The sequence below is a fragment of the Ambystoma mexicanum genome, chromosome 2q (genome assembly GCF_040938575.1).
Source record: "Ambystoma mexicanum isolate Mex_15411 chromosome 2q, UKY_AmexF1_1, whole genome shotgun sequence".
In the NCBI taxonomy this organism is placed as follows: Eukaryota; Metazoa; Chordata; class Amphibia; order Caudata; family Ambystomatidae; genus Ambystoma; species Ambystoma mexicanum.
Window position 1 is genome coordinate 1026670555 of NC_090924.1, and position 14237 is coordinate 1026684791.

A 14237-nucleotide genomic window follows, 5' to 3' on the forward strand; every position below is an offset into this window, starting at 1 on the left:
CAGGTGCCCTGCACTGCTGGGGGGTGGGGGTGGAGGGGGACATGAGTGGTGGCCTGTTTGCAGGTGCCCCTCATTGCTGGGGGTGGGGGTGGAAGGGGACATGAGTGGGGGCCTGTTGGCAGGTGCCCTGCACTGCTGGGGGGTGGGGGTGGAGGGGGGTCATGCGTTGGTGATCAGTAGTGCTAGGTGACATGTGGCTTGGCTGGGGGGCATGCCCATGGTGGATGGGCTGCCTGCGGGACATGACCAGGGGTGCAGGGTAGTCCCCTGTGGTGTGGGCTGCCTGCAGGGGCCGTGGAGGGTGTAGAGGGAACACCTGGGCGGACCCACACTGCCAATTCAAGTGTAGGACTACCCTGCACCCCAGACAACACGTACCCCACTCGCACAGGGCCTGTTGCGTGTGAAACTTCCTACACACCCCCGAAATACACGTACCCCGCTCGCCCAAGGCCAATCGCGTGTGAAACTTCCCACGCACCCCAGATTTACACGTACCCAGGCCAATCGCATGTGAAACTTCCCGCAACCCCAGATTTACACGCACCCCGCTCGCCCAAGGTCAATCACGTGTGAAACTTCCTGCACACCCCCGAAATACACGCACACGCTATTTTTGACACAGCAGGTGTTCGTATTTGTCGCGTACCCCTTTGCACGTCATTTGTCCTAGAGGGCCACAGTATGGGACAATCATCAGAGATGTATATACGTGCTTTTTGTTAGCGCACATTTTGGTGCACATTTTTTTCATGCACAGGGACGCTACCGCCTGCCTTCGTGTGGCGTACGTGTTTAGGCCTGTGCACGTCTTCGCCGGTGCGCTGGTTTGCCCTATTCGATTCCATGAATACGTGTTGTAGGCGAGCGTGTGGGCGTTCCACGCACTTGCCTCCTGTACTTCCCCGTGACGCCCACATTTTCATGCATTGTTCCCCATTCCGCGTGTCACGTCCCGTGTTACGCCTACTTTTGTTATGTGCGCCGCGCTATGTGCGCTTTCGCTGTGGCCGTAGCGCACGCCGTTAGATGACCTGTGCGCCGGCGTGCGCCATGCAGATTTTCAGCGCACATCGCACATTTTACTCGCGCACAGACTTCCATGAATCGATATGCGCGGGTTTTGCACCGTGATTCGCACGGTTTCCCACTCTTGTGCGGGAATTTTCTGCGCACATTATTTCCATGAATCGGGCTGTAAATAGTTTGAATTAGCTCTCTACCTTTTTGCAGAAAACAAATATGAACTAACTGAACGCCTAATATGGTGCAGTTGCTGTAGTACAAAATTAGACAACAACCACACTCCTTCACGTGCTATTACAAATAATTTGGAATTGTTCCCACTACCAAAAATCCTGCAACAACTCAATTTGTATGAGAGCTTCATCCAAAAACAGCAAAATGACCTTCCTCTGAATTGGTGAAAGGCATTTGTGACAAAGTAGTTTATTTGCCATTCGATCTAACGGAAAATATACACACTCTAGGAGTGCAACGTTCAATAGAGCATTCTTTAATAGTCTTGGTAAATGGTGTACCAACAAAGGACAAAAAAATGTGGTCACAACTGGTGGACTTGCATAAAGTTAGACAAGCATTGCAATATCTAAAAGACAATAACGAGTACTACAAGGAAATAAATATTGATGAAAGCTTAAGGGAAAAAACTGAAATAATTCAAGAGCCATCAGAAAGTGGACAATTCAAACTTCTGGATCCTGCTACAGTATCCACTCTTTTGGGCCATTAAACAATTCATCCATTGCGTTCCAATGAAAGCATAGATGATGCACTAGAAACCTACCAAATGCGACAAACCAAAGGGTCACCAATGAGTATATGGGAAAAAAGTATGGAAGCACGTGCTTTTCCACTGCTATTTCCTGCTGGCAAAGGTGGAAGATACGATGATAGACCCACTCAGATTGGGGCATCAGAATACCGCTCTTTACGAATGTAAACACAAGATCCCAGATTTAGACAAAATGTGGAATCCATATTCCACCTACTCTTTGAAAGTGAATTAGCAACACTGTTACATTTTGAAATCTGGAACGCACTTTCAAAATATGTCAGCTACGCAGTTAATACAAAAAGTACAGGAACAAAATGAGGTTTTACAATCAAGTATAACATATTTGTTTGCAAACATGCATGGTACAAAGGAATACTGGTTCCGATGGCACGGAGACGTGTGTTGTATGATCAGAAACCTTGGACCACCGACTTGGTTTGTTACACTAAGTTGTGCAGAATATGCATGGGAAGATTTACATGAGTTCCTACGCATAGCAAACAGCAACAAAAACAACATAGATATATTAACACCTGGAGAACTTTGCTCTCTAGATCCAGTTAATGTGTCAAGATATTTCCATCATCGTTTCATTGCCATGCTACACTTTATTTGCAATAAAACTGTACCTCCCTTTCGAGAAGTGCACCACTTCTTTTGGAGAAAAGGATATCAAGCGAGAGGAGCACCACATATTCACATGCTGTTATGGATCAAAGGTGCACCGAAATTTGGTCACGACAGTGATAGCACTGTTTTGCAGTTTATCCAAAAATATGTCACATGTGAAATCCCTTCACAACAGACACATAGTGAGCTGCATGGGCAGATTTTACAATTTCAAAGACACAAATGTGGCAAATATTGTTGCCGCAAATACAAAAACAAAGGTAAATACTACACCAAATACTGCTTTGGTTTCCCTAGACCAGTTAGAGACAGGTGAAGTAAACAACTTCATGTCTTCAGTTCGCCAGTGTTAAAGGTAAATCACCTAAGAACACGTATTACATAAAAAGAAGGGAAGAATCAAAATTATCAATGATTACAATGCTGCAAAATAGATGTGCAGTACATTGCAGACAATTCAACTGCTGTTGCACTATATGTTAGAGCCTACTTAACAAAAGCAGAAAAAACAGAGCTTCAAGACCTCTGGGATGACCTAGTATCAGACAAAACATTATCACAGAAATTGTACAGCCTAGCCATAAAAATGCTCTCTCATAGAGAATGTGGCGCCTATAAAGCAGCAGATCGTTTAACCGGTACTGCTTTGTATGGAAAATCAGACAGCATAGTATGGCTAAGTCTTGGTCGTGCAAAATCTAGAAAAAGAGTGCTGAAATCATATGAGGTCATAGAAACAATTGCCAGAAATGATCCCAACAGCCAAGACATTCTAAAAAACTATTTACTGGGCACATACTGTCCGAACAGGAGTAGCACTTTGGTAAGCATGTGTCTATACCACATAGCTCAAAACTTTGCATACAAAAATAATGTAAAACCTGATGAAAGCAAACGTAGATATAGAGTGACTTATTGTGAAGGGAGCTTAGTGAAACTTACCAAACGAAGCTTAGTTAATCATGTAAAATTGTCATTAAAAACTCCTCAACTGAAAGAACTATATTACATGTCTCTGTTACAACTTTTCAAACCTTGGAGAAAAGAGGAAGACATACTAGAAAACTATGACTGCTATGAAGATGCTTTCAAAGCAAATGAAAGCGCTATCACTGATGTGAACTTTACGCAGTACAAAGCAATGTCACACAATGAGCAACAACAGGAAGAACTACTTCAGGCTCAACTAGATAAGGACTCTTCCGACAGTAGTCAACCTTCTGTAACATGAAGTCAAGAACCACTAGGACAATCACTAATAGCAAATGATGCTGAAGTAGCTATGGCATGCAGAAATGTATACCATGTTGGCCATGCTCCCAAAATGCTACGCCCTCCCCACAACCATCATAATGATGTTGCATAGTACAAGTGTACCAATAGCTGTGATATGGTGCAGTAGTTTGTAGCCACAGGCTACAGACATGAGTTTGAGGCCATAGAATTATCAATGTATGGGTGTATAGTATATAAAATGCACAGTTGCTTACAACTGCAGTGCTTATTACTTCGTTCAAATACTCTGCATCCTGGCCACTACTACCGCACCATATGACATCCATTGCGGCATATAACTACACTACATACAAATGTGCTTTTGGGGGCATGGCCTGCGGCCATGCACTCATGACTGCAGACCCTCCCCACAGCCACCTGACTGATGTTGAATACTAGGGGTGTCTCTGTAGCTCTGAAATTTTGCACTGTTTGTGGGCAGGGCCTAAAATCTTAGGTGTATGTCCATACATTTCAATATATTGTTGCGAAGTGGCTCATAACTCCAGTGCTTACAAGTTTTTTTCTTTTGGGTGCATGCTTGGGTGTATGGCATACAGCCTGCAACCATGCACCCAAAAGTACACATCTTGGCCAAAGCCACTGCACTAGATAAAACCCATGTAGGCTTGTAAGTGAAGAGGTTATAGCTTTGTTGTGGGTGCATGGCCGTCGGCCATTCACCCAAGACTGCACACACTCCCTACAACCAGTCAATCGATACGCATTACTATGGGTGTATCCATGGGTGTGACATGCTGCAGTATTTGTGGCCAGGGCCTAGAGCTTTCGAAGTAAGGCCTTCGGCCTTCGACCGACGGCCATGCATCCAAGACTCTAGGCCCTGGCCACAACAACCGTAGCATGTGACACCCATGACGGCGTACTAATGAATACAATACCCATAGGAAAAAGTAATGCAATTACGGCATGTTCGCAATTTCAATGTTCCCTAACACCATGCGTGTCCTTACAACAGTTACAAGTTCCCTGTGCACTGCACGGACTGAAATACTGCCCTTATTGGACCCCTCATTTTCTGTGCGTACAAGGTGGCCATAGAAAATACATCATGAAGAGGTTGTAACTTTGTTATTGGGTGCATGGCCTTCGGACATGCACCCAAGAGTGCAGGGTGTCCCCACAACCACCTCAGTGATGTGTGGTAGTGGGGGCTTTTCTAGAAGTGTGGTTTCCTTCACTGCTTCTGACCAGAGGCTTCACTCCTAGCTGTATGTCCATAGATATTACATGGGATGGGTGTGCAGTGGCTTGCACGTCCAGTACTTATAACTTTGTTGTTGGGTGGATGGCCTTCGGCCTTCGGGCATGCACCCAAGACTGCACACACTCCCCACAATTTAGCAATGGATACGCAATACTACGGGTGTATCCATGGGTGTGACATGCTGCGGTGGTTGTGGCCAGGGCCTACAGTCTTCTTGGAAGTAAGGCCTTCGGCCGACGGCCATGCATCCAAGACTCTAGGCCCTGGCCACAACCACTGTAGCATGCCACACCCATGGCGGCGTACTAATGAATATAATAATACCCATAGGAAAAAGTATTGCAATTATGGCATGTTGTCAATTTCAATGTTCGCTACCACTACGCGTGTCCTTACAACCGTTTCAAGTTTCCTGTGAACTGCATGGACTGAAATGTTACCGTTATTACACCCCTCATTTTCTGTGCGTACAAGGTGGCCATAGAAAATACATGGTGAAGACCGACCCCCAGAACAAATGCATTGATCACCCATGTCTTACTGTCTGAACCTGTCCCAACGCTCTGTGACACAGCAAAAGAGTTTTATAAATATAGCATGTGTACGCTGGTTGTTGCTCCGCTATCGGCGGATCCAAGATGTCGGGTGCAGCCAAACAATCTGACGCAGAACACGTCTCGCAGCAGCCAATCGGCAGAGATGTCACGTGTCTGCGGTCATGACGCAAGCCCATTAGCTAATTCTTTATCTTGTCCGTGGAGAGAACAGGGAAGTGTGACCGCGAAGCGGACATAGATATCACACATTTTTTGAGACATACTTTTTGGTTGTTTTAAAGAAAAATACTGGATGGATTGTCACCAAATTTACAAAAGAATGCTTTCTGGACCAAGCTCCTATACCTGCCGCAAATTTTGTGAAAAAAAAAAGTTTTTCCCCCATTCAGTCTATGGGGAAAAAAAAACGTTTTGGAACCCCACCTATAACTTTTCCCCCCCCTGGACCAAACATCACCGAACTTTTGCAAAAAAATTCAGAGTGGGCAATATACTTTTTTTGCAAAGTTTGGTGAGGATTCGTCCAGGGGGAGCGGAGTTATAAGACGCCCAAAAAGTGCTCTTCCTATGGAAACAGCAACTTAACCATAACTACACGGCCACTACTGTGGCCATGTAATTATATATATATATATATATATATATATATATATATATATATATATATATATATATATATATATATATATATATATATATATATATATATATATATATAGCTATTCATTGTGCTAAACCTTGTGTGGGATTGTGGCTCTCAAAGGCTCTACCTGAAGACCCACCCTGCACCAGGAGTAGGTTATAACAGCTTATTTTATGCAATGTTATGCTTATTCCATTGGAAGAGCTCAGACTAATGTTTTTAAATGTATTTAACATGCTCTCTGAGACAACCCTACATGATTAATAATGCTCAGAGTGCTTTAAACATATGTGCTCCAAGTTATATTGCTTTAACTTTCCTTTGTTCATCTAAAACATCTGTGTGCAGGATTCATCTCTCATCTTCAAGTTCCTTTTTGCACTCCCACCTTTTGCCAACATGGTGGCTGCACTCTGCTCTGCCTTGTGCACCCACACACCCACTCTGCTTTCTGAAATCCCCACTCACCTGTGATTTCTCCATTCTGCCCCATAGCCACAATGTAGGCAACCAATCTTTCACAGGCAGCTGCCACACCATAACCAAGAGTCTGAAGCCTAACTCATGGCCCAATTCTGGTACTTTTTCTGATGTGAAAGTATAACCATGCATGCCACCTTCTCAACTATAGCCTCCAGGTACCTCTTATTCTTGACCCCTGTGCACTATCCTGTGTAGTTGGTGTGTTGCTTTGATATCACAGCCAGTACACGCTTAGAAATTGGAGTTTATCTCAGATACGTATGACTCTGAACTAGAAACGTATGACTGTTCAGGAAAACTAAATAATTTCTTTAAGGTCCGAATGGTGTATTCCAATTTAACAATAAACAATGTTAATAGAAATATTCTTTGTGATATGGTTTGTTAAAAGAAATAGAAAACTTTCACAATGTAATTACAAACAATTGAAGGAGTAAAATTAGTGACAACAAAAACAATAGATGGAAATTCAATCGACATCACATCAAATTACCTAATCAAGTTCAATTTCAGGCTGTTTCACCAGCAGTAGTTGCTAAAACTGCATTACGTTTAATAACAATTGGCGACTGTGGCAAGCAGCTAGCATTTGAAAACTTAACCAAATTCTGAACAGAAATACACTAGTGAAATTTGGTTTCCTGGACTTTAAATGCAAATGATGTAACTCTGAGTTTGCAAGATACCGTACACTGTTAGGCGTGATTACCTCCATCCTTTCTCCTCTTAATCAAAGTATTCATCATCCTCCTGAATTATATAATAGCCTACAGAAGCAACTATTTTCAGCTTCATTGATTTATAGGTTGCTTTCCTATGATCCTGTCTCTGATGCAACTAGACCAGAACAAAATATTTGTGCATCTGAGATAGGACAAGTGATTGCAGACCAGGATTGGATGAAGGTTTGTAGAAATATTGCAATATTTAAAGTAGACATGGACCTACGTTATACTGAACAGAGAACTGTTCATGGTTTATACTGGTTACAGAGAAGGATGAAGAAATGCAAACTCTGCTCATCGGATTTATGTTGGTCATGTAAACTGAGAATTGGCACCTATGTGCACATTTTCTGGTAACGTAACAAGGTTTCCCAATATTGGGATGAGGTACTTCATCAAATAGAAATATATCTCATTCTACAGTACTTTGTTCTCCATTGTTTTGTATACTGGGTCTTTTGCCATCAAATGTGGGTTTTACCAATTAGTGTTAAGAGTTGGGTGTACAAAGCATTGATTGTGTAAAAAGAAAGTGGAAAAAATGGAAAAGCAATGCAAGACCAAGGTGTGAGGATTGGATTCAGCACTTTATAATACTGTCTGCTAAAGAAAAGTTGCCTTACAATAAGAAACACATCTTAGATTATTTCCAACTTGTATGGGGATCTTTTAATGAGCTGTACATTTGACGTTGTATTCTTCTGTTGAGTGTTCGCGATATAAAATGAAATCAACTTGACTGGGACACACGCTGACCCCTTCCGATCCATTCCTTTTATTCATGTCTACCCCTGTTATGTTTATTCTAATATAGAAACATTATTTTCATGAAACCAAATGAAATTTACAGCGGTAAACATTACTTTTGTTTTAGATGTTAGTTTCTACAAATGTTACTTAAAGACATTTAGATGATGGCATTTAGGTACCATGCTTTAAACTTTTATCATTATTATGAATTCTTGAATCCTTTTTATGAATTGGTTATGGTTATTGTTTGGACTATATGGGAAATGTTCAATGACAAAAAAACTACATTAATAAATCGGAGAATAATTAAAGTGACAATTAGCAAATTTGCTGTTCCAAAGAGAAACTAAGCTACACAAATCATCACGATAGAAGAAAGGACAGAGATAGATACAACACAGACAAGAAACCCCCTTGCATTCCATGAATATATGCCTCCAAGTCTCCTTCAATCTTAAATTGCAGTATCTGCAAGATGGTTGGTTGTGAACAGCTTTATTCCAGATATCAAGTATTTCCCCTATTGGAGGAATTGTGAAGTGGAATCTCAAAAAGGTGTTTCTCAATTGCGCGTTAGGGAATTGCATTAAATAGTTTGGTAACACATTTGTTTTCAATGGACGCTAGATCTCTGTATATATCATGTTGGCCCACATCTGTCCTTGTGTCAACCCAATCCAGTTCCCTTGGTCTGCTTTTAAAAATAGTGGGGTTAGTTATAAAGATAGCCCTGGTGACTGCTAGATGACATAGTATGCCTTCACATACAACGCCATTCATTCCCTCATAATTAAAGCTTCCAGTTTTCCATTTTTACTGATTTTTACACATGAATACAGATGGAAATCAACCTGCTTTCTGTCTGTATTTATTTGTAAAAATTGAAAACAAATTGCAAAAACAGGTCTTTCTGTCTGATTGTCTATGATGTCAATCATGTATCGCAGGCCAATCGCATTGCAGATTTGCAGCATGGGGAGTGTAAAAGCTGTTTAACAATAGCATTTAAATTCACAAAAATAAATGCCCAAAAACCTGGAAGCCTTACTCATAATTGCCATTCTGGGTCAGATTGTTTAAATCTTCATGTGTATGGATCCTGGCGGCGCTAGTATTTTGCAATACAAAAGCAATAGGTTCCACTGAACCCAAACCTTTAAGGAGGTCAGTCCAAATTTGTATACAGGCAGCATTTTGTACCAGAGTAAGCCTTTCAAGCATGTTCCATTTAGACAATTTATAAGTTTCCATATTTCAAGGCCATAACATAAGATGGGAACTACCATACCATAGTAGTATTTTACTAAAGCAATAAAGGTGAACGGACTATTCAAAGTTGATCCTTTTTTATCTGAGCTGCATAAAGAAGTGCTTTGGGCTTCAATAGAGCAATGTTAAGATTAGTTTGCCAAAAAATTGAAAGTTCAAGTAAATCAGGTGTTGTACCACTTCTAGTTTGTTATTCCCGATACTCCACTTATAATTCAGAAGATGCTGAAGTTTAGAAAATATTCTGATTTTTGTTTTAGTTATGTTAATTGACAATTATTTTGCCACGGTATAAGTGGGGCATCAGTTTAGCAAGTGCAGTTGTCTGACAGGAGTTAGATGTAAGAGCAGGACGTCATCAGTATATTCCAACCAATGTATTTTGGGCTTTCCCAACCTTGGTGGGAAACTATGAATAGTATCAATAACTGTGCCCAAATCAGAAATAAAGAGATTGAAAAGGCAGGGCACTAAAACACACGATTATGTGATCTTACTGACCACAATTACTGAGTGGTAAATTTAATCGTGGACAAACCACTAATTCTTTTTATTTTTTTATTTTTTATTTGTGGGTTAGGGGGTTCCCCCGCCAAGTCCCCTGTTTATTTACCCTTCTAACGCCACCCCAACCCCATCCAGACCCATTTGAACCCCTTTACCCACTACCCTTTTTTTATTTAATTAATGTTTGCTGTGTGTTTCTGTTATTATGGTCCACTGTAATGTTTTAGATATATTGGCTGGATACCAAAAACATCAATCCCTTAATCCTGTGTTTGAATCGTATTTGATAGGGCACCTTTAGGATTAAGTCTAACTCTTATGAGTGTGTCTCTGTGGATGTGTATTAGGATGTTTAGTAGGTGAGACAGGAGACCCCGTAAGGCCGACTTCCTCCACAGGTTAGCACAGTTGATAAGGTCAAAAGATGAAGTTAAGTCGATGGTGCCTATACAAATAGCCTTGTTTCCCACTAGTAGTTTTATTTTGCAGACAAGCTAAAAGAAATCGCCTCAAGGTAGTAACCACTTGGCGTCTAAAACCTGTTTGAGAGTGAGGGAGTCTGTTATTTGCACTTGCCCAGGATTTAAGCTCTTTAACAATAATAGAAACAAGTATATTGCTACTAATATCGAGGAGAGCAATTAGTCTGTAATTGAAGGGGTTTTCTGATCGCCCTTTTTAACAATAGGCACTATGTGGACAATGTGCCAAGATTTGGGTTAAGGTTTCCTCTTGATTAATTCTCAAAATCACTCAGTTAAGATTTGTGACTGTAAGGAAGGACTTCTAGAAGCTGTCTATTGTTAATTTAACATGCACTGATGTGATTTTTATCTGCATGTCCACAGCATGTTTTTATACTGCCAAATTTAAGTCTTGTATTATGTAACTGGTTGTAACAGCGCTCTGGTGCCCCAGAGTGTGGGCGCTTTACAAATGTAAAAATAAAAATAATATAAAATAAGGAGACTCTTCTATGAGGCTCCTGTTAACCCATCTGACCCAGGGGCTCTGGAGTTTCTAGCTTGTAAGATGGATAACTACATGCTCTAGCTCAATTTGAAGAACCTGGTTTGTCACGATTCAACTCCAAACCGTTTCATATGCAATTTTCAATTTCGAATATATCTTGCTATAGTGGGAAATCCACTCGTCCTCTGAAATCATATTAGATTGGCAGTTTATCTGTCACTTTGCTCTTATTGGTCAATGCCCAAAAGTCTGCTTCCTGTTTATTGAACAAGATTTGATTTGCAGCATCACTTGGCTGTCCCTCAGTATCATTTTTATTTGTGGTACACTTTCTATACTTAAGTCTAATTCCGGTACACCTCGCTGTAATATACCTAAGCCGTTAAACTGCTTCTCCTCAGCTCTATAATTGAAGCATGCAAAGCCCTTTTCATTTCATGTACCATAGAATCGTAAGAGTGAGTATGAATATATATATATATATATTTTTACATTATGACTTGTTGCTGATGACCCCAATGGATCTTAGAAGTACAGTCTGAAATAAACCCATTAAATGAATAGGGAGAAACATAGTGAGCGAACAGCGCTCCTATTCATCATATGCGATTTTATAGATGTGAGTTTTGTATGGACTATTTCCCATCTCCATCCATGTATTGTGATTGATTAATGTTATCCGTGCATTGAACTATAAACTGGGTTCTTCTTTCTTTGCAGATGTTAAGTGATGGGAAAGTAATACTGGCGTTGTTTTATTATGTGAGGGTGAATGAAAAACAAGAAGTTCATGACTGGTCTGTTGCTCATTTTGAGGATTTGCAGCTTCATGCAATTGCTACCCTTGGAACAGTGGCCCCTTTGCTTGTGGAAGACTACATGACCTGCCAAGGGAATACCCGCATTCTTCTTTTTTTGGAATGGTGCGTAGGCCAAGGTGAGTGCTGAATGACTGTAAGAAATTACCTCATTTAATCTATAAGCTTGATAGACTTGGTCTATAGGCCATAAATGCAAGGCAAATGCCTGAACACATAAAGGATATTTAATGAGGTATATGGGCCTATAGCGGAAAGTATGGTTCAAGAATGTTCAAGAATGCAATCTATAGTGCCATTATAACTCTCCTCCGTCATTCATGAGAAAGAAGGTCAAAAGGCCATAATTGTGGAATGCAAGTGATACCTGTATATGCCCATCTAACAGGTGGATTAACACTTCAATTACTGGCAGTAATGCCCACTCACATTTTGGTATTGATATTAACATGAGTGTTTTGATAGTATATAAATCCACCTGAGCTGTCATGAGGAGAAGAGTGAAAGTATATATACATGGGCCTGTTGATAGTATATACATTTTTTTTGCCCGAGCAGTGATGGTGTCATTGACTGTGGGTATTCTCTGCATTGTTGGTGGACTTGGAATATGACACCCTGAAGAATTTGTGGGCTATAACGGTGTGTATGGGTTGCAGACTCTAGGTTTAAAGTTTACATTTGGTATGTTTTATTGATTTCACAGCATCTTGACATTTTGAACATTATTGCAATCTACTGCCTGTGATATCCCCAATAATTTGAATGGGCTGCATGGAGACTTAAATACAATGCATATCCCTTTAACAACTGGCAACTAGCAGCAACAAAACATAAGCAACTTTGGAAATAATGGCTTAAAACTATGCAATTTGTGAAGAATCTAGTGAACTCGTCACTTCCCTGGGAAAGTCTTCCCCCCCATGTGGCCAGGGAAGGGCAGAAATACCTAACTCTGACTCTAGGGGTGGCTATCTGCGGAAGGACCACATGGGGGGGAGACCAACCAGGGTGGGGTGAAGATAGCTCACCAGAGGAAGACCTGTCATACCCCCACCCCCTGTGAGGGATAATAGTCACCAGTCATTGCCTTCCCAGTTATGTATGGCATATTGTAATCTGGAACTTCCTGTTAAACATCGAAAAACACATACTTGTTCCTTTGGGCCTACTGAGACGAGAAAGAGGGCCAGAGTAATGAAGATCACGCCCGCCAAGAATTACACAGTGCAAGCTAGTTGTTCTGAACAGTTGACTAATGCTGGAAACTTTAAAACGCCTGACAAGCTAGGAAAATGGAGATGCACCATACACAGGGCCGGTTGGGAAACCGGGGAGATGCCGAGTAGACCGGAGGCTCTGAGACCAGAGGTTCGCAACCTGGAAGTAAGGAACAAGAGGCTCTCTACTGGGAGAGCCGCTGCAGTGTGAGGACCGGGGATCTTATTTGACGCTGGTCAGAAGATGAAGCTTACCGCTGGGCAACATACAGATGGTGGAGAATGCTGAAGCAGCCAGGAGAGACCGGTGAGCTCACACACAGAGATTGGGGTGCCGGGACGCTTCGAGGGGTACACAACACCAATTGAATGTAATTGGATAGCTTAGGAGAACCCAAGCAGGGGAGCTGAGGGAACTTGGCAAGCATGTGAAGTTATGAATGAAAGGCGAGCAGATAGTCAAATGGAAAAGAGTATGAAGATATGAGAGTGTTACAACATTGGGAAAGTCCTGGCAGAAGAGTATAACAGGCAATTTGAATACGAGTCTCGGACCCACACCCAAAATACAAATAATCTAGTTTTAACCAAGTCACACCAGGCCTTTTTTTGTTCATGAGTCCAGAGACTCACACCTAAACTGTGCGGAAAGCATGCCAGAGGAGAAAGTAAAGAAACCTTGTGAATGTGTGAAACCTAGGGGGAAGGGAAACCAGTCCCTTTGAAGGAAGAGATTGTAAGGTGAAGAAAGGACAATCTCTTGATATGAAATCCTTACTGTATATTTAAAAATGGAGGAAAGGCTTTGAGGAGGCGAACACCCTCTTAGCGCTAATGAGACTGTGAACTGTGAAAGTGCTAAGAAACTTAGGGTAGGGGAAACCCCTTCGAATGTTGCTGGAACTTTTGGTTGTTTATTTCTTTGACACCCTTTTGTGACTGAGTTTAACTTGTGAACTACATCTGCAAGCGCAGCTAGAGAACATTATGCCCTTTTGCACTTTTTAGTAGATTTAGCATGTGAGGGTCAGCGTAGAGCTTTGGACATAGGACAGAAGACTTATTACTTTGGACATCTTGACAGAAACTGTAGTAAGTTGTGTTGAGGCAGGGAAACCCCTCCTAGAGTTAGGGAAAGACAGGCTTTTCTCCAACCCATTTCTTTTAATAAATGTTTTTATAGCAATCAACACTATGCCTGTGTGCACGAGTCTTACTCATGATACCTCACAAAATATAATACCATTGTTTTTCTTGTGTTATTAGATTTCAAGTCATTTTAAGGATTCACTCAAGAATGTCGATCCCATTCTGAGTTTTGCCTAATAATGAGACAAAACGATTGGCATAGGAATTTGGGTG

At 41.4% G+C, this 14237-nt stretch overlaps 1 protein-coding gene across 1 annotated transcript in view; it reads left to right on the top strand.

Moving 5' to 3' along the window:
- Nucleotides 1–14237, top strand: part of CFAP69 (cilia and flagella associated protein 69) — a 1486345-nt gene that overhangs the window by 694514 nt on the left and 777594 nt on the right. The window contains exon 12 of the mRNA XM_069648365.1: nt 11558–11774. Within this exon, the coding sequence (XP_069504466.1) occupies nt 11558–11774 (217 nt within the window). The remainder of the gene's footprint in view (nt 1–11557; nt 11775–14237) is intronic.